The following is a 21,786-nucleotide window of genomic DNA, read 5'->3' on the forward strand; positions in this document are numbered from 1 at the left end:
ATGTTGAACCAGCCCTGCATCCCAGGAATGAATCCCACTTGATCATGGTGAATAATTCTTTTTATATGCTGTTGAATTCGATTTGCTAGTATCTTATTGAGAATTTTTGCATCCATATTCATCAGGGATATTGGCCTGTAGTTCTCTTTTTTTACTGGGTCTCTGTCCGGTTTAGGAACCAAAGTAACACTGGCTTCATAGAATGAGTCTGGAAGTTTTCCTTCCCTTTCTATTTCTTGGAATAGCTTGAGAAGGATAGGTATTATCTCTGCTTTAAACGTCTGGTAGAACTCCCCTGGGAAGCCATCTGGTCCTGGACTCTTCTTTGTTGGGAGATTTTTGATAACCGATTCGATTTCTTCGCTGGTTATGGGTCTGCTCAAGCTTTCTATTTCCTCCTGATTGAGTTTTGGAAGAGTGTGGGTGTTTAGGAATTTGTCCATTTCTTCCAGGTTGTCCAATTTGTTGGCATATAATTTTTCATAGTATTCCCTGATAATTGTTTGTATCTCTGAGGGATTGGTTGTAATAATTCCATTTTCATTCATGATTTATCTATTTGGGTCATCTCCCTTTTCTTTTTGAGAAGCCTGGCTAGAGGTTTGTCAATTTTGTTTATTTTTTCAAAAAACCAACTCTTGGTTTCGTTGATCTGCTCTACAGTTTTTTTAGATTCTATATTGTTTATTTCTGCTCTGATCTTTATTATTTCTCTTCTTCTGCTGGGTTTGGGGTGTCTTTGCTGTTCTGCTTCTATTTCCTTTAGGTGTGCTGTTAGATTTTGTATTTGGGATTTTTCTTGTTTCTTGAGATAGGCCTGGATTGTAATGTATTTTCCTATCAGGACTGCCTTGGCTGCGTCCCAAAGCGTTTGGATTGTTGTATTTTCATTTTCATTTGTTTGCATATATTTTTTAATTTCTTCTCTAATTGCCTGGTTGACCCACTCATTCTTTAGTAGGGTGTTCTTTAACCTCCATGCTTTTGGAGGTTTTCCAGACTTTTTCCTGTGGTTGATTTCAAGCTTCATAGCATTGTGGTCTGAAAGTATGCATGGTATAATTTCAATTCTTGTAAACTTATGAAGGGCTGTTTTGTGAGTCCGTATATGATCTATCTTGGAGAATGTTCCATGTGCACTCGAGAAGAAAGTATATTCTGTTGCTTGGGGATGCAGAGTTCTAAATATGTCTGTCAAGTCCATCTGATCCAATGTATCATTCAGGGCCCTTGTTTCTTTTTTGACTGTGTGTCTAGATGATCTATCCATTTCTGTAAGTGGGGTGTTAAAGTCCCCTGCAGTGACCACATTCTTATCAATAAGGTTGCTTATGTTTATGAGTAATTGTTTTATATATTTGGGGGCTCCGGTATCCGGTGCATAGACATTTATAATTGTTAGCTCTTCCTGATGGATAGACCCTGTAATTATTATATAATGCCCTTCTTCATCTCTTGTTACAGCCTTTAATTTAAAGTCTAGTTTGTCTGATATAAGTATGGCTACTCCAGCTTTTTTTTGGCTTCCAGGAGCATGATAAATAGTTCTCCATCCCCTCACTCTCAATCTAAAGGTGTCCTCAGATCTAAAATGAGTCTCTTGTAGACAGCAAATAGATGGGTCTTGTTTTTTTATGCATTCTGATACCCTATGTCTTTTGGTTGGTGCATGTAATCCATTTACATTCAGTGTTATTATAGAAAGATACGGGTTTAGAGTCATTGTGATGTCTGTATGTTCTATGCCTGTAGTGATGTCTCTGGTACTTTGTCTCACAGGGTCCCCCTTAGGATCTCTTGTAGGGCCAGTTTAGTGGTGACAAATTCCTTCAGCATTTGTTTGTTTGGGAAGACCTTTATCTCTCCTTCTATTCTAAATGACAGACTTGCTGGATAAAGGATTCTCGGCTGCATATTTTTTCTGTTTAGCACACTGAAGATACTGTGCCAATCATTTCTGGCCTGCCAAGTTTCAAAAGAGAGATCACTCACGAGTCTTATAGGTCTCCCTTTATATGTGAGGGCACGTTTATCCCTTGCTGCTTTCAAAATTTTCTCTTTATCCTTGTATTTTGCCAGTTTCACTATGATATGTCGTGCAGAAGATCGATTCAAGTTACGTCTGAAGGGAGTTCTCTGTGCCTCTTGGATTTCAATGCCTTTTTCCTTCCCCAGTTCAGGGAAGTTCTCAGCTATAATTTGTTCAAGTACCCCTTCAGCACCTTTCCCTCTCTCTTCCTCCTCTGGGATACCAATTATGCGTATATTATTTCTTTTTAGTGTATCACTTAGTTCTCTAATTTTCCCCTCATACTCCTGGATTTTTTTGTCTCTTTTTCTCTCAGCTTCCTCTTTTTCCATAACTTTATCTTCTAGTTCACCTATTCGCTCCTCTGTCTCTTCAATCCGAGCTGTCGTCGTTTCCATTTTGTTTTGCATTTTGTTTTGCATTTTGTTTAAAGCGCTTTTCAGCTCCTCGTGACTGTTCCTTAGTCCCTTGATCTCTGTGGGAAGAGATTCTCTGCTGTCCTCTATACTGTTTTCAAACCCAGCGATTAATTTTATGACTATTATTCTAAATTCACTTTCTGTTACATTATTTAAATCCTTTTTGATCAGTTCATTAGCTGTTGTTATTTCCTGGAGATTCTTCTGAGGGGAATTCTTCCGTTTGGTCATTTTGGATAGTCCCTGGAGTGGTGAGGACCTGCAGGGCACTTCCCCTGTGCTGTGGTGTATAACTGGAGTTGGTGGGCGGGGCCACAGTCTGACCTGATGTCTGCCCCCAGCCCACCGCTGGGGCCACAGTCAGACTGGTGTGTGCCTTCTCTTCCCCTCTCCTAGGGGCGGGATTCACTGTGGGGTGGCGTGTCCCGTCTGGGCTGCTTGCACACTGCCAGGCTTGTGGTGCTGGGGATCTGGCGTATTAGCTGGGGTGGGTAGGCAAGGTGCACGGGGGCAGGAGGGGTAGGCTTAGCTCGCTTCTCCTTGGGTGATCCACTTCAGGAGGGGCCCTGTGGCAGCGGGAGGGAGTCAGATCCGCTGCCGGAGGTTTGGCTCCACAGAAGCACAGAGTTGGGTGTTTGCTCGGAGTGAGCAAGTTCCCTGGCAGGAACCGGTTCCCTTTGGGATTTTGGCTGGGGGATGGGCGGGGGAGATGGCGCTGGCGAGCGCCTTTGTTTCCGACCAAACTGAGCTCTGTCATCTGGGGGCTCAGCAGCTCTCCCTCCCTTTGTCCTCCAGCCTTCTCGCTTTCTGAGCAGAGCTTTTAACTTATAACCTTCCAGACGCTAAGTTGCGCTTGCTGTCGGAACACACTCGTCTGGCCCCTCCGCTTTTGCCAGCCAGACTCGGGGGTTCTGCTTGGCTGGCGAGCCGCCCCTCCGCCCTGGCTCCCTCCCGCCAGTCCGTGGAGCGCGCACCGCCTCGCCGCCCTTCCTACCCTCTTCCGTGGGCCTCTCATCTGCGCTTGGCTCCGGAGACTCTGTTCTGCTAATCCTCTGGCGGTTTTTTGGGTTATTTAGGCACGTGTAGGTGGAATCTAAGTGATCAGCAGGACGGGCGGTGAGCCCAGTGTCCTCCTACGCCGCCATCTTCCCTCTCCAAGGCCGTCTAGCTTCTTTTCAATGACCATTAGTAAAGACAGCATCTTAAAATAAAAAAAAATAGAGTATGTTTTATAGCTTTATTTTAAGCTATTATTGATAGATATGTCACTTTGAAGTATACAGGGTGATAATCTGATGCCCATATGCAAATCAATAAATGTGGTATACCACACTAATAGAATGAGAGATAAAAATCATAGGATCATCTCAATAGATACAGAAAAAGAAGTTAACAGTCTTCTACATCCTCTCCAGATTAACAGCTGTCACCAAATTGGGTATACAAGGAATGTACTGAAGCTAATAAAGGCCATTTATGATAAAACCATAGCAAACATCATACTCCATGGTGCGAGTTTGAAACCTTTTCCTGTAAGATTAGGAACAAGAGGGAGGTACCCACTCTAGCTGCTGCTTTGCGACACAGTGCTAGAAGTCCTAGCCATGGTAAATAGATAAGAAAAAGAAGTAAAAGACATCCAAATCAGAAAGGAAAAGTATTGTATATGTGTGCAGATGATAAGAGTTTTTTAAATACAGAAAATCCCAAAGACTCTACCAGAAACTTAGAACTAAGAAATGCATTTGTTTAGTGATGTTGTAGGATACAAACCAATGTACAGAAATCACTTCATTTCTTACACTGAGAACGAACAATCTGAAAAAGAAATAAAGGAAATAATCTAATTTACAATAGCATCAAAAGAATAAGATACTTAAACATAGGTTTAAACAGGAAGTAAAAGATATATACACTGAAAATTCAAAGCAACTGATTATAGACATTGAGGAAGACACACAAAAAAATCAAAAGATACTTTGTGTTCATGGATTGAAAGAATATTTTAAAGTGTTTAAAGCTTATCATTATAATTCTATAATGATTAATTCTATACTTCTATATTTTCAATGCAATGCTTATCAAAATTACAATGGCATTTTGTTTTTACCAGAACAGAAAAAACCATCTTAAAATTCATATGGCAAAAGATCCTAAATAGCCAAAGCAATCCTGAGAAAGAAGGACAAAGTTGGAGATCTCACACTTCCTAATTTCAAACTTTATTTCAAAGCTATACCCATCAAAGTAGTATGGTGCTGGCATAAAAACAGACACATACATCAATGAAATAGAATCCAAGGCCCATAATAAATCCCTGCATATACAGTCAACTAATATTTGACAAGAATACTTAATGGAGAGATGATAGTCTCTTCAACAGATGGTGTTGGGAAAACTGGATAGTCACATGCAAGAGACTGAAGTTGGACCCCTCTCTTACACAAGGAGAGAAATGAACTCAAAATGGATTAAAAACTTAAATATACGACCCTAAACTGTAAAACTACGACTAGAAGAAAGCATAGGGAAACATCTCAACATTGGTCTTGGCGACAATTTTTTGGATAGAACACTAAATGACAGTAACCAAAGCAAAAATGAAGAAGTGGGACTACATTAAACTAAGAACCTTCTATATAGGAGAAATAAAGCTTATAGAATTGGAGAAAATATTTGCAACAAATTACAAAGGGTTACTACCCAAAGTATGCACAGAACTCCTAGCAAAACAAATAATCCAATCAAAAAATGGGCAAAGGAATGAATAGACATTTCCCCAAAGACATACAAATGGTAATAGACACATGAAAAGTTGCTCAGTATCACTAATCATCAGGGAAATGCAAATCAGGTAGTATCTCATACCTTTTTGAACGGTCATTATAAAAAAAAATAAGAGATAACAAGTATTGGCAAGGATGTGGAGAAAATGGAACTTGTGTGCACTGTTGGTGGATGTGAATTTGTGCAGCCACTATGGAAAACAGTCTGGAGGTTCCTCTAAGAATTAAAAATAGAACTACCATATCAGGCAACAATTTCACTTGTGGCCATATACTTGAAGGAAATGAAATTACTATGTCAAGGAGCTATCTGCACACCTGTGTTCATTGCAGCATTATTTACAAGGGCCAAGGCATGGAAGCAACCTTAGTGTCCTTTGGTAGAGATATGGATAAAGAAGCTTTGGTACACACACACACACACATACACACACACACACACACACACACACACACACACACAGAAAAATTTCTTAGCCATCAAAAAGGGAAATCCTGATTTTGTAAGGGTGTAGGTAGACCTTGAGGCATTATGCTAAGTGGAATAAGTCAGGCAGAGAAAGACCAATACTATCCATTCTTTGTTACGTGGAGTTTTGAAAAGTCAGACTCCTAGAAACAGAGAGTAGAATGGTGATTGCCAAGACCAAAGGATAGGGGAAAAGGGATGATGTTGTCCAAAGGGTACAAACTTGCAGCTATAAGAAGGATAAGTTCTGAGGATTTAATGTATAGCATAGTAACAATAGATAACAATTTTCTGTGTATAATATAGTAGTTTAGAGTGTAAATCTTTTTTATAGTGTTTATTGATTTGAGAGAGCACATGTGTGGATGCACATGACGGAGGAGCAGAGAGAATGGGAGAGAAAGAATCCCAAGCCGACTCTGCACTGTCAGTGTAGAGCCCAACATGGCTTGATCTCACGACCGTGAGATCATGACCCGAGCCAAAGTCGAGAGTCGGTGGCTTAACCGACTGAGCCACCCAGGCACCCTGAGTGTAAATCTTAAATGTTATCACCACACACAAAGTAATGATAGTGAGGTGATGGAGATGTTAATGAACCTTATTGTGGTAATTATTTTATCACATATATGTGTATTGAATCATGCTGTATACTTAGTAAACTTACACAGTGTCATATGCCAATATCTCCGTAAAACCGTGAAAAAATTTAGGGTATCTGTAGGTACTTTTGCCTAGAAATTCTAGTAAGATTGCTGAATTACAGATGTAACACTGGTTAATGTTCAACAGGCCATAAATATCTGGGGTTGTCTGACTGGACGGAAAGTGTGTGTATGTCTACTAGGCAAAAATCTGTGAGGAACAAAGGGAACTTCACTATGTCTATATCCTTTAATTAATACTTAATAGTGAGATAAATTAAATATATTCTCCTAGATACTCCTTGGATGGCCTTGGGCATCATGTAGTGTGGAAAGGATAAACACCAACTTTCTGCTTCCAAATTTTGTACTTTTCTATGTTTATTGGCCTTTTAATTTTTCTTCCTTTATGAACTGTCAATTCATTCTATTTTTTGTTTTCTACTAGTTCGGCTTTTATTTGATTTACCAGAGTAGAAGAAGGTATCTGTAATGGTTAATTTGTATGCTATTATTGAAAATGTATTTTATTTTCATGTTTTTCATATTTAATATATTTCAAATCCAAGAAAATTATATTCAGGGAGTCAGTTTGAATGTAATAATCTTAATGTACTTAAGTGTGTGTTAACAGTTTTTGGTTGAATTATCTTCTATTTTTCCAATTTGCTGCACTCTGACCATTCTTTGGGTTGTTTTCCTATTGTTTCCGGGGGAAGGAAAGTGTGCCCACACCTCTCTATCTCCAACTCTCTGCCTTCTGTCCTAATCTGTTTGTACCCCAAGTGTTCACATCCTTCTTCATTATTCTGAGCCTTTCACATTTATTCATGCTTGCTGTTCTTATTTGTTGTTTGGACCTTTGAACACACAAAGAGACTTCGTTGACAAAATGTGTCAAGATTTCTAAGTTCTACAACTGTTTTCTTGAAAATTTTTGAGTTTTTTTCCATTTAAAAAACATAAAATACATTTTTCCTTTCATTAGAGATTTTCCTGGGTTATATAATAAAAAAGCTAAAAAGGATGTAATAAATAAACTAGTAGCTCTTTATTTTGTATAAGAAAATCCTACACCTCTTTCCTCCCTCCCTGATAATCCTGTGAGACCGTTCCCTTGGACTCATGACCTCAGGCTGAGAATCCCAGAACTCTAATGCATCATTTGGTCACCACCTTGTGCTATAGCTAAATTAGGAGCCTTTCTCCAAATAGCAGAGTTTTGTTTAGCTTCTTGTCCTAGGGAGGGTGAGTGGAAGGATATGGGCAATGCTTATGCACGGGAGGAAATTCAGTGTGTGGAACTCCTCTGATTCCCTGAGCCTGATGTTATGAGATCTTTTGACAGATTAGGTAGGTGGTGGTGGTGAAGAGGGGCGGAGGGGTTGGTGGACCATACTCTATAAGAAGACCGTCCTTCACAGGTTCCTATGCTTCCAGAGAGGAAGGGTATACGAAAATGAGCAGAAGCAGGAATTGTACAGGAGGGAAGAGTTGGGGCAACTGTATAGAGAAAGGTATGGGAAAGAAAGTGAAATAGATTTTTCCAGCTTTATTCAGAAATAATTGATATACATCACTATATAAATTTAAGGTGTAGAATATGATGGATTGGTTTATGTATATTGTGAAATGACAAACACGGTCGATTTAGTTAATATCTATCTTTTCATAGGTTAAATAAAAAGAAAAATTTTTCCTTTTGATGAGAACTCTTAGGGTTAACTCCCTTAGCAATTTTCTTGTAGATCATAGAGCAGTGTTAACTATAGTCATAATGTTGTACTGAAGTTGGTTTTTAATGGGAATCCAGATTTGAGAACGAAGATATGGGAGAAAGAGTAAAGCATAGAGTTGCCACAGGCTTACAATTACTGTACCTGCCTTTACTATCTCTGATCTGTATTGTGTTTTCTCCAGTTGTCAGCTCATCTGTGGCTCCGCTTGCTGCATTGCCCAGTATGTGATTTGGTCAAACAATTTCATTGTGACCTCAGGCCTCCAAGGGTCTCTTTCTTTCTTTCTCTGTCTCTTTTTTTCAAGGGAATGCGTTTAGTTTGTTGTCAAGTTTGTAATTTTAATTCCAGTTTAGGTGTGCAATATCATGTTTCAGAGGTTCTGTACATTGCTCAGTGCTCATCATGATAAGTGTACGCTTAATCCCCTTCACCTAATTCACCCATCCCCTCACCCACCTCGTCTCTGGTAACCGCGAGTTCTCTATTGTTAAGAGTCAAAAGGATGTATGCACTCCTGTGTTTATTGCAGCATTATTTACAATAGCCAAGTTATGGAAACAAAGTGTCTATCTATATCTGAATGGATAAAGAAGATATGGTAAATACATACACAATGGAATATTATTCAGCCATAAAAAGAATGAAACCTTGCCATTTGCAACAACATGGATGGATTGAGAGAGTATAATGCTAAGCAAAATAAGAGAAAGACAAGTGCCACATGATCTCGCTCATATGTACAATTTAGGAAGCAAAAATAATGAACAAAGGATCTCTGACTGTTTTGATACCCCATTCTCCTTATTGTGCCAAATAAATACACTGCTCTAAAATTCTGGGTATCAGTTCGTGAACATTTCTGAATGGTGTCACAAAAAGATTTCCTCTGGCTTTTGTCTAAGTTTGTGATACCCAGCTTCATCCAGATCCTCAGAATTGTTTGGAACCTCTTTATCTCATTACTGTAGATATCTGTCACTCTACACATTTTCTGCACATAGCATATTGCCTTATCTCCCCATTCCCCCCTTCCCAAACCTCTTCCCCTAGATGATTGACATTATTTGTCAGTTCCTATTTTACTTTCTCCACTTTGGCACCATTGGTTATCTCCCTAAAATCATGATTTTCTCTGTTTTGATTTTCTCTGCTCTCTTGAATGGCACCAGTGATAGCTCAGCCCTAAATCTATGGCTTTTACTTAGTCTTCTCAATTTGATCACTGGTTAGCATGTGAAAATGAGCCGTTCCTTAATTTTTTGACATTCCTATCTCCCTGATTTTTGTATATAGAAGCAGGGCTTTTAAAAGGCAGATAATAGGGGAGCCTGTGCTGACAGGTCAGAGCCTGGAGCCTGCTTTGGATTCTGTGTCTCCTCCTCTCTCTGCCCCTCCCACGCTCATGCTCTGTCTCTCTCTCTCTGTCTCTCTCTGTCAAAAATAAATACACATTAAAAAAATGAAAAAAATAAAAGGCAGATAATATGTAAAAATAGTAGTACTAGTAATATAATAATGATGATGGCAAATACTATGTATTTGTTCTTTTTTGGCCATGCATGTTTCCTCCATTAGCTTTCTTTTATCTGTTCATATGTTATCCTTTGAGCAAATATTTCTTTCTCATGACTTCAAAGTTTGAATGGCTTCTACGTTTCTGTCTCTAGCTGGGATATTTCTTGTCTGTCAATCACCATGACTTTTTTACGAATAAATGGGGCAGACTTTGGTGAATCTCTGACTACCTCCAAAACTTTGGTGGATTTTGGTTTTTTCCCCCCATTCTGGTCAGCAACCACCTTTCTCCCTTTCCTTTAACTTGTACACTAATGTGTAGGTTTAAATCTTGTCTCTGTAGCTATAAAACCTTGGGTAAGTTAATTTATATATGTATTAAATGTTTATGTGGGTGGGATAGAATATTTTTCTGAATAAAATGGAATTTTCCACATTTACTGAAATATAATGACCTATAACATTGTGCCAGTTTAAGGTGTACTTTTTTTTTTTTTTTTGTATTCTTGGTTAAAGTTTATAGGAGGTATCATTGTTTTAGACCATGAGCAAACATCCATATTTTCTTGATGTAGCCAAGATAGCACTGGATTTGGAATCAGAAGACCTGGTATTTGATTTCAAACCAAGTAACTATGTTTTTAGGTAAGTTACTTTTTTGAATTTGAGATTTTTCATTTATAAATGAAAACAATTCTATCAGATATATCCACCCCTACAGATAATTACAAGCATCAAATGTGTGAAAGTTCTTAGTAAATATGCACCATGAAAATAATGTATACTTTTCCAACTCTAAGATTGCATCGTTAAATATTTTAGAAACTTTTAAAATATGGTGAAACAAATCATTATTTTTTTTCTGACTTTAACAGTGGCATGGAAGATGACTACTAATTATATCGTGAAGCCTGGAAAATAGAAACTGTAAATTTCCTGATATGTTGGCTGTACTGGAACCTGCCACCTCACGCCCGGTCTTCCTTTTCCTTTTACGTGCTGCTTCTTGTTTTCTAAAACTTCATAAAGTTAAACCATGAACCATTGTAAGAGTTGAGATGAGGCTTGCCTATTCCCAAGTAGAAATTTATAGCAAGAATACCAGGCATCCTTTAGGGAGTGATTGGGAACTATGTTAATGCTTAGTTTTGAATGTGAAGAGTTCCTTTATGCATGCTGGACTTTATGGAAAAATATGGTAGATGAGAAAAACAGAAACTGAAAAATGATGCACTTGAGAAAATGGTTGTACTTCAGAGAAGTGTTATTATCTAAATAATCAGGATATCCTTGCTACTTATTTTGTATTTTAGGAACACGAGAACCAGAAGAAATGGTCCTTTTCCTCTTCAAACTTATATTTGAGGAGAGAAAATCTGTAATTGAAACCATTGAGGGGGCACCCTGGGTAGCTCAGTCGGTTGAGAGTCTCATTTCGGCTCGGGTCATGATCTCCCAGTTCGTGAGTTCGAGCCCCACATTGGGCTCTGTGCTGCTGGCTCTGAGCCCACTTTGGATCCTCTGTTCCCCCTCTTTCTCTGTCCCTCCTTCGCTGGTGCTCTCTGTTTCAAAAAGAAATAAAATGTTAAAGAAATTGAAACCATTGGGGAATTATGATTAGTAGCAAAGGATTTGCTCTAATAAGAGAGCAGTTATTATCTCTTCTCAAAAGGCTTTCCTTTCCCCTCTTAGCTTATTAAACTCCTACTGGTTTTTCAAAACTGACAACACTTTCTGCTTTGTAAAGATGTCTCTGAATTTCACAGACTCTTGTGTGTCCTTCTTGGCCAAAAGTAGGCATCTGGAATGTCTCCTAAGATGCTATATATTGTGGTTTATTTTTAATGTGGTGAATGATTATTTTTGAATTAAAATTGAAGTTTCCTGACTTCTAGGAATAAGAGAGAAAGGACGTTTATGTAAAGTATAATTACTAGGAAAATATTCATACAGGAAATGGAATTTTGATTTACCTTTAAGGGATGGATAGGGTTTGGAAATGTTCTTTATTGTAATACCCTATACATAACCACTAGCTACAGGAGGCTATTGAGCACTTGAAATGTGGCTAGTGTAACCAAGGAAATAGATTTTTAATTTCACTTTATAACCATATGGAACTGTTTAGGACTAAGTAGATCTAGCTTTGGCATACCTCTTCTCTATGATTTTTCTAGCATATGGAGTCAGAAGCCGTATGTAGACTAGAAAATTTGGATTCTGTGTAACTAGTTGTTTGTTCCTCACTGGACTACTGTTTTCTCATTTGTAAATGATTAGCATCGACTAGGTAGTCATTAATGAGCGTTGTGGGGTAATAATTTTTAATGATAATTTATTTTTGTGACAGACCAATGTGAGTGGGGGAGGGGCATAAAGAAAGGGAGACACAGATTCCAGCACAGAGTTCGAACTCGTAAATTGTGAGACCATGAACTGAGCTGTGGATGCTTAACCAACTGAGCCACCCAGACGCCTCTGGGGTATTTTTATGAATGATTTCACTCATCATGTACAACTGAGGTGTGCACATGTGTGCATATATAAATACACATATTAAAGGACAAGGGGCACCTGGGTGGCTCAGTCTGTGGGGCGTCCTACTTCGGCTCAGGTCGAGATCTCATGGCTCATGAGTATGAGTCCCACAGCTGGGTCTGTGCTGACAGCTTGGAGCCTGGAGCCTGCTTCAGATACTCCGTCTCCCTTTCTCTCTGCCCCTCCCCCACTCACGCTCTGTTTCTCTCCTTCAAAAATAAAGATTAAAATTTTTTTTTAAATAAAAGGAAAAGCTTTGGAATCCCTTTTTTTTTTCTATTGCTAGGTTTTTCTTGCTCTTTCCTTTTGGTTCCAGGTATGAGGCTTTTTGTGCATGTATCTTTATTTTACCAGTCCTTACTGTTTATTCTGCAACCTACCTCTTTTTTTCAGATCACGTCACCTTTTAGCAGCAAATCTAAGTATTATGGGAACTAGAGGGCTGGAGATTCAGAGTTTGACACACAGGCGAGGGAATATATCTCCTACATGGCAACATTTTAGTCTCTGAAAAAAATGGGTAACAGGTAGAGAGATTCATGTAGTCACACAAAATTAGGGGTAGGGAACCATCAGACTTGGCATTGGGTCTCAGACAATTGAGATAATTGAAGTGGAAGAGATGAGATAAAAATAAAAGAGCTAAGATTGATGGAAGGATGGGAGAGAGTCAATGGTTATGTTGTAACTGTGACATTACTGGGCATATCTTCATCCAAACTCCTAAAGCTTAGGGCTCCAATAGCTATAACCAAGGTTCACAAACTTCAGAGATTATAAAGATTCTGGACAGATAAATGGCATTGGCTTCCTTAACTTCCCTGACTACCCCATTCTCCTTGCACATCTCGGGCGAGTCCTGCTAACCATCTTTCTAGGTACTTCTAGTTTCTGGGTTTCATGCAAGTACTCTGTGCCATCAACATCTATTCTGCCCTTGGTCCTGGCATACACCCAAGTCACCTCTGTATCCTATGTCTGGTTTCCTTAGCTCGCCACTACCCTGTGGGCTTAGTGTGAATTGCAAAAGTGATTGTAGGTAGTGGTATAAGACCTACTACAAGAGACATAATATGTGCCTGAGATGAGTTGAGGGTAAGAAATTAGACAACTTAAGGGTCGCCTGAGTGGCTCAGTCGGTTAAGCGTCAAACTTCGGCTCAGGTCATGATCTCACGGTTCATGAGTTCCAGCCCTGCATCGGGCTCTGGGCTGACAGTTCAGAGCCTGGAGCCTGCTTCAGATTCTGTGTCTCCCTCTGTCTGCCCCTCTGCTGCTTGCCCTCTGTCTCTCGCGTTGTCTCAAAAATAAATAAACGTTAAAAAAAATTAGAAGAAAAAGAAATAAGACAACTTGAATGACTGAGGAATTATTGTATAAAGAATTAAAATATTACCAGTGAGTGGTGCCTGGGTGGCTCGGTCAGTTAAGCATCTGAGTTTGGCTTAGGTCTTGATCTCATGGTTGGTGGGTTCAAGTCCTGCATCAGGCTGTTTGCTGGCACCATGGAGTCTGCTTGGGATTCTCTGTCTCTTTCTGCCTCTCTTACCAACCCCCCCCTCCCCCCGCATCCCTCCTTCTCTGTCTCTCTCTTCCTCTCTCTCTGCTCTCCCCCTCTGGTGCTGTCTCTGTCTCTCTCAGTATAAATGCATAAACTTAAAATATTAAAAAAAAAGCAATAGCAGTGAATTCTGGCATATGCAGTCTTTACCTCTTATTCCTTTTTCTGTTTGTGTTGCACTGCACCACCTTCCCTGCCCCTCCCGATCCTTGCTATATACATCTATGTTTTCATATTTGCTTCATTTTCTTGTTTATAGGTCTGTAGTCCTGGCAGCCATTGTGTTAGGAATATTGTATGTGGAAGTGACTCAACTGCTTTTGGTGACCCCAGTAAAATGCATATTTAATAATGACCCTGAGAAGGAATTGGGGGATACCTTGTTTTCACAATGTGAATAGCCTTGATTAATTAATCATTTTAATGTAGAACTTTATTAACATTCTCATTTTAGTTTCTTGTTATTTTCTTTTGTCTGGAAACATTCTAGCGGATAAATCAATGGATAGAGCAAATCACTCTGTGGTGTCAGAGTTTGTGTTCCTGGGACTCACCGATTCCTGGGAGATCCAACTTCTCCTCTTTGTGTTCTCCTCTACGTTTTATGTGGCAAGCATGATGGGAAACTCCCTCATAATGCTCACTGTGATTTCTGACCCTCACTTACACTCCCCCATGTACTTTCTGTTGGCCAACCTCTCCTTCATTGACCTGGGAGTTTCTTGTGTCATTTCTCCGAAGATGATTTATGACCTTTTCAGAAAGCGTAAAGTCATCTCCTTTGGTGGCTGCATCACTCAAATCTTCTTCATCCACGTCATTGGTGGCGTGGAGATGGTGCTGCTCATCGCCATGGCCTTTGACAGATATGTTGCCATATGCAAGCCTCTGCACTATTTGACTATTATGAACCGAAAAATGTGTATTTTGCTTACAGTTGCTGCCTGGGTAATTGGCTTGACCCACTCTGTGATTCAACTGGTTTTTGTAATAACATTGCCATTCTGTGGCCCTAATGTGTTAGACAGCTTTTATTGTGACTTTCCTCGGTTCATTAGACTTGCCTGCACAGACACCTACCGTCTAGAATTCATGGTCATAGCCAACAGTGGGTTCATATCTCTGGGATCATTCTTCATGTTGATTGTCTCGTACATTTCTATCCTGATCACTGTTCGGAAACACTCTTCAGCAGGCACAACTAAGGCCCTCTCCACTTTGTCAACTCATGTCATGGTGGTGATTCTGTTCTTTGGCCCTTGCATCTTTGTTTATATCTGGCCTCACCCCACCTCACACCTAGACAAAAATCTTGCTGTTTTTGATGCAGTTCTCACTCCTTTTTTTAACTCAGTCATCTATACATTCAGGAACAAAGAGATGAAAGTGGCAATGAGGAAAGTGTGTAGTCGGTTTATTATTTATAGAAGGATTTCTTAAATGACACAAGTATTACAAAATTTCCTTACTGACTTGAAGTAACATTACATATCTATAGTTTGAATACCAGGTTCCACGTACCTTACTACCACTGAGTTGTCCCAGATTAAAATAACAAGGGTCTTTAAAAATCTTAACTGAGAGTTTGTGTTGCTGCCTATGGTTGGTTGAAGAAAGCATGTGGTGTGAAAAACAGTAGCTCCCAGAGAAGGACAATTGCTTGTCTCTTGGGAGACATTACCTTGATGAATTTACTGTGGTCTAGAATTGAAAATTGGGTCCCTTCAGTGTCTGAGTGTGTTACATAAGGGAATGCTGATTGATGCAAAATAAATTGATACTAGATAGAAATATACATATATCAAGATGTCAATTGATTAACTTGCTGTAAAAGATCAGCAAGTGGTCTGAACTTTCATGTAAGCCTAACTTATTTCACTAACGGGAAATTTATGAGAGGTCAATTGATGGTAAGGACATTAATGAGGAGGGAACTGGAGTAAGAGGAGTCAGCTGGACACTCAAATAATCAGATGAGATTTTGATGCCTTTGAGGATAGGCCTGCCATCAGAAGTGGAAAAGTAATGGATCCTTAGGCCAGGCCACCTTTCTGTCTGGACAGAGCTGGTTGGTCTCACAAGATTGACCTTTTGACTTTTGTTTGTACTCTGTTTCAGACTATCTAACTCCTAAGTTCTTTAAGATTCGTTCTCATTTTTTTGTAACTAGCCCGGTTCTTCCTTTTCTTTCTTATGAAATAATACTATTCCCATTGCATTTACAGGATTTGAGTCATTGCAAGCTGAGTTTTAGTTTGGGAGGTGTTTTTTTTTTTTTTTTTTTTTTTTTTTTGGTTTATATATATATATATATTTTTTTTAATATATGAAATTACTGTCAAATTGGTTTCCATACAACACCCAGTGCTCATCCCAAAAGGTGCCCTCCTCAATACCCATCACCCACCCTGCCCTCTCTCCCACCCTGCCCTCCCTCCCACCCCCCATCAACCCTCAGTTTGTTCTCAGTTTTTATTTTTTTTTTTTATTTTTATTTTTTTATTTTTTTTTATTTTTTAATATATGAAATTTACTGTCAAATTGGTTTCCATACAACACCCAGTGCTCATCCCAAAAGGTGCCCTCCTCAATACCCATCACCCGCCCTGCCCTCCCTCCCACCCTGCCTTCCCTCCCACCCCCCATCAACCCTCAGTTTGTTCTCAGTTTTTAACAGTCTCTAATGCTTTGGCTCTCTCCCACTCTAACCTCTTTTTTTTTTTTTTTTTCCTTCCCCTCCCCCATGGGTTTCTGTTATGTTTCTCAGGATCCACATAAGAGTGAAACCATATGGTATCTGTCTTTCTCTGTATGGCTTATTTCACTTAGCATCACACTCTCCAGTTCCATCCATGTTGCTACAAAAGGCCATATTTCATTTTTTCTCATTGCCACGTAGTATTCCATTGTGTATATAAACCACAATTTCTTTATCCATTCATCAGTTGATGGACATTTCGGCTCTTTCCATAATTTGGCTATTGTTGAGAGTGCCGCTATAAACATTGGGGTACAGGTGCCCCTATGCATCAGTACTCCTGTATCCCTTGGATAAATTCCTAGCAGTGCTATTGCTGGGTCATAGGGTAGGTCTATTTTTAATTTTCTGAGGAACCTCCACACTGCTTTCCAGAGCGGCTGCACCAATTTGCATTCCCACCAACAGTGCAAGAGGGTTCCTGTTTCTCCACATCCTCTCCAGCATCTATAGTCTCCTGATTTGTTCATTTTGGCCACTCTGACTGGCGTGAGGTGATATCTGAGTGTGGTTTTGATTTGTATTTCCCTGATAAGGAGCGACGTTGAACATCTTTTCATGTGCCTGTTGGCCATCCGGATGTCTTCTTTAGAGAAGTGTCTATTCATGTTTTCTGCCCATTTCTTCACTGGGTTATTTGTTTTTTGGGTGTGGAGTTTGGTGAGCTCTTGATAGATTTTGGATACTAGCCCTTTGTCCGATATGTCATTTGCAAATATCTTTTCCCATTCCGTTGGTTGCCTTTTAGTTTTGTTGGTTGTTTCCTTTGCTGTGCAGAAGCTTTTTATTTTCATAAGGTCCCAGTAATACACTTTTGCTTTTAATTCCCTTGCCTTTGGGGATGTGCTGAGTAAGAGATTGCTACGGCTGAGGTCAGAGAGGACTTTTCCTGCTTTCTCCTCTAGGGTTTTGATGGTTTCCTGTCTCACATTCAGGTCCTTTATCCATTTTGAGTTTACTTTTGTGAATGGTGTGAGAAGGTGGTCTAATTTCAACCTTCTGCATGTTGCTGTCCAGTTCTCCCAGCACCATTTGTTAAAGAGACTGTCTTTTTTCCATTGGATGTTCTTTCCTGCTTTGTCAAAGATGAGTTGGCCATACGTTTGTGGGTCTAGTTCTGGGGTTTCTATTCTATTCCATTGGTCTATGTGTCTGTTTTTGTGCCAATACCATGCTGTCTGATGATGACAGCTTTGTAGTAGAGGCTAAAGTCTGGGATTGTGATGCCTCCTGCTTTGGTCTTCTTCTTCAAAATTACTGTGGCTATTCGGGGCCTTTTGTTGTTCCATATGAATTTTAGGATTGCTTGTTCTAGTTTCGAGAAGAATGCTGGTGCAATTTTGATTGGGATTGCATTGAATGTGTAGATAGCTTTGGGTAGTGTTGACATTTTGACAATATTTATTCTTCCAATCCATGAGCAGGGAATGTCTTTCCATTTCTTTAAATCTTCTTCAATTACCTTCATAAGCTTTCTATAGTTTTCAGCATACAGATCTTTTACATCTTTGGTTAGATTTATTCCTAGGTATTTTATGCTTCTTGGTGCAATTGTGAATGGGATCAGTTTCTTTATTTGTCTTTCTGTTGCTTCATCGTTAGTGTATAAGAATGCAACTGATTTCTGTACATTGATTTTGTATCCTGCAACTTTGCTGAATTCATGTATCAGTTCTAGCAGACTTTTGGTGGAGTCTATCGGATTTTCCATGTATAATATCATGTCATCTGCAAAAAGCGAAAGCTTGACTTCATCTTTGCCAATTTTGATGCCTTTGATTTCCTTTTGTTGTCTGATTGCTGATGCTAGAACTTCCAAGACTGTATTAAACAACAGCGGTGAGAGTGGGCATCCCTGTCGTGTTCCTGATCTCAGGGAAAAAGCTCTCAGTTTTTCCCCATTGAGGATGATGTTAGCTGTGGGCTTTTCATAAATGGCTTTTATGATGTTTAAGTATGTTCCTTCTATCCCGATTTTCTCAAGGGTTTTTATTAAGAAAGGGTGCTGGATTTTGTCAAAGGCCTTTTCTGCATCGATTGACAGGATCATATGGTTCTTCTCTTTTTTTTTTTTTATTAATGTGATGTATCACGTTGATTGATTTGCGAATGTTGAACCAGCCCTGCATCCCAGGAATGAATCCCACTTGATCATGGTGAATAATTCTTTTTATATGCTGTTGAATTCGATTTGCTAGTATCTTATTGAGAATTTTTGCATCCATATTCATCAGGGATATTGGCCTGTAGTTCTCTTTTTTTACTGGGTCTCTGTCCGGTTTAGGAACCAAAGTAACACTGGCTTCATAGAATGAGTCTGGAAGTTTTCCTTCCCTTTCTATTTCTTGGAATAGCTTGAGAAGGATAGGTATTATCTCTGCTTTAAACGTCTGGTAGAACTCCCCTGGGAAGCCATCTGGTCCTGGACTCTTCTTTGTTGGGAGATTTTTGATAACCGATTCGATTTCTTCGCTGGTTATGGGTCTGCTCAAGCTTTCTATTTCCTCCTGATTGAGTTTTGGAAGAGTGTGGGTGTTTAGGAATTTGTCCATTTCTTCCAGGTTGTCCAATTTGTTGGCATATAATTTTTCATAGTATTCCCTGATAATTGTTTGTATCTCTGAGGGATTGGTTGTAATAATTCCATTTTCATTCATGATTTATCTATTTGGGTCATCTCCCTTTTCTTTTTGAGAAGCCTGGCTAGAGGTTTGTCAATTTTGTTTATTTTTTCAAAAAACCAACTCTTGGTTTCGTTGATCTGCTCTACAGTTTTTTTAGATTCTATATTGTTTATTTCTGCTCTGATCTTTATTATTTCTCTTCTTCTGCTGGGTTTGGGGTGTCTTTGCTGTTCTGCTTCTATTTCCTTTAGGTGTGCTGTTAGATTTTGTATTTGGGATTTTTCTTGTTTCTTGAGATAGGCCTGGATTGTAATGTATTTTCCTATCAGGACTGCCTTGGCTGCGTCCCAAAGCGTTTGGATTGTTGTATTTTCATTTTCATTTGTTTGCATATATTTTTTAATTTCTTCTCTAATTGCCTGGTTGACCCACTCATTCTTTAGTAGGGTGTTCTTTAACCTCCATGCTTTTGGAGGTTTTCCAGACTTTTTCCTGTGGTTGATTTCAAGCTTCATAGCATTGTGGTCTGAAAGTATGCATGGTATAATTTCAATTCTTGTAAACTTATGAAGGGCTGTTTTGTGAGTCCGTATATGATCTATCTTGGAGAATGTTCCATGTGCACTCGAGAAGAAAGTATATTCTGTTGCTTGGGGATGCAGAGTTCTAAATATGTCTGTCAAGTCCATCTGATCCAATGTATCATTCAGGGCCCTTGTTTCTTTTTTGACTGTGTGTCTAGATGATCTATCCATTTCTGTAAGTGGGGTGTTAAAGTCCCCTGCAGTGACCACATTCTTATCAATAAGGTTGCTTATGTTTATGAGTAATTGTTTTATATATTTGGGGGCTCCGGTATCCGGTGCATAGACATTTATAATTGTTAGCTCTTCCTGATGGATAGACCCTGTAATTATTATATAATGCCCTTCTTCATCTCTTGTTACAGCCTTTAATTTAAAGTCTAGTTTGTCTGATATAAGTATGGCTACTCCAGCTTTTTTTTGGCTTCCAGGAGCATGATAAATAGTTCTCCATCCCCTCACTCTCAATCTAAAGGTGTCCTCAGATCTAAAATGAGTCTCTTGTAGACAGCAAATAGATGGGTCTTGTTTTTTTATGCATTCTGATACCCTATGTCTTTTGGTTGGTGCATGTAATCCATTTACATTCAGTGTTATTATAGAAAGATACGGGTTTAGAGTCATTGTGATGTCTGTATGTTCTATGCCTGTAGTGATGTCTCTGGTACTTTGTCTCACAGGGTCCCCCTTAGGATCTCTTGTAGGGCCAGTTTAGTGGTGACAAATTCCTTCAGCATTTGTTTGTTTGGGAAGACCTTTATCTCTCCTTCTATTCTAAATGACAGACTTGCTGGATAAAGGATTCTCGGCTGCATATTTTTTCTGTTTAGCACACTGAAGATACTGTGCCAATCATTTCTGGCCTGCCAAGTTTCAAAAGAGAGATCACTCACGAGTCTTATAGGTCTCCCTTTATATGTGAGGGCACGTTTATCCCTTGCTGCTTTCAAAATTTTCTCTTTATCCTTGTATTTTGCCAGTTTCACTATGATATGTCGTGCAGAAGATCGATTCAAGTTACGTCTGAAGGGAGTTCTCTGTGCCTCTTGGATTTCAATGCCTTTTTCCTTCCCCAGTTCAGGGAAGTTCTCAGCTATAATTTGTTCAAGTACCCCTTCAGCACCTTTCCCTCTCTCTTCCTCCTCTGGGATACCAATTATGCGTATATTATTTCTTTTTAGTGTATCACTTAGTTCTCTAATTTTCCCCTCATACTCCTGGATTTTTTTGTCTCTTTTTCTCTCAGCTTCCTCTTTTTCCATAACTTTATCTTCTAGTTCACCTATTCGCTCCTCTGTCTCTTCAATCCGAGCTGTCGTCGTTTCCATTTTGTTTTGCATTTTGTTTTGCATTTTGTTTAAAGCGCTTTTCAGCTCCTCGTGACTGTTCCTTAGTCCCTTGATCTCTGTGGGAAGAGATTCTCTGCTGTCCTCTATACTGTTTTCAAACCCAGCGATTAATTTTATGACTATTATTCTAAATTCACTTTCTGTTACATTATTTAAATCCTTTTTGATCAGTTCATTAGCTGTTGTTATTTCCTGGAGATTCTTCTGAGGGGAATTCTTCCGTTTGGTCATTTTGGATAGTCCCTGGAGTGGTGAGGACCTGCAGGGCACTTCCCCTGTGCTGTGGTGTATAACTGGAGTTGGTGGGCGGGGCCACAGTCTGACCTGATGTCTGCCCCCAGCCCACCGCTGGGGCCACAGTCAGACTGGTGTGTGCCTTCTCTTCCCCTCTCCTAGGGGCGGGATTCACTGTGGGGTGGCGTGTCCCGTCTGGGCTGCTTGCACACTGCCAGGCTTGTGGTGCTGGGGATCTGGCGTATTAGCTGGGGTGGGTAGGCAAGGTGCACGGGGGCAGGAGGGGTAGGCTTAGCTCGCTTCTCCTTGGGTGATCCACTTCAGGAGGGGCCCTGTGGCAGCGGGAGGGAGTCAGATCCGCTGCCGGAGGTTTGGCTCCACAGAAGCACAGAGTTGGGTGTTTGCTCGGAGTGAGCAAGTTCCCTGGCAGGAACCGGTTCCCTTTGGGATTTTGGCTGGGGGATGGGCGGGGGAGATGGCGCTGGCGAGCGCCTTTGTTTCCGACCAAACTGAGCTCTGTCATCTGGGGGCTCAGCAG

General features: G+C 39.8%; 1 protein-coding gene and 1 long non-coding RNA gene across 3 annotated transcripts in view; one reads left to right on the plus strand and one right to left on the minus strand.

The window, feature by feature from the left end:
• LOC144616550 (uncharacterized) overlaps positions 1 to 21,786 on the minus strand; it is a 135,363-nt gene that overhangs the window by 14,359 nt on the left and 99,218 nt on the right. The gene's annotated exons all lie outside the window — the stretch shown is intronic.
• Positions 14,201 to 15,139, plus strand: LOC145715529 (olfactory receptor 4F3/4F16/4F29-like). Its single transcript, XM_081795806.1, has one exon. The coding sequence runs from the start codon at positions 14,201 to 14,203 to the stop codon at positions 15,137 to 15,139; it is 939 nt and encodes a 312-aa protein (XP_081651932.1).

The sequence above is a fragment of the Panthera onca genome, chromosome B3 (assembly GCF_046562875.1).
Source record: "Panthera onca isolate mPanOnc1 chromosome B3, mPanOnc1 haplotype 2, whole genome shotgun sequence".
Classification (NCBI taxonomy): Eukaryota; Metazoa; Chordata; class Mammalia; order Carnivora; family Felidae; genus Panthera; species Panthera onca.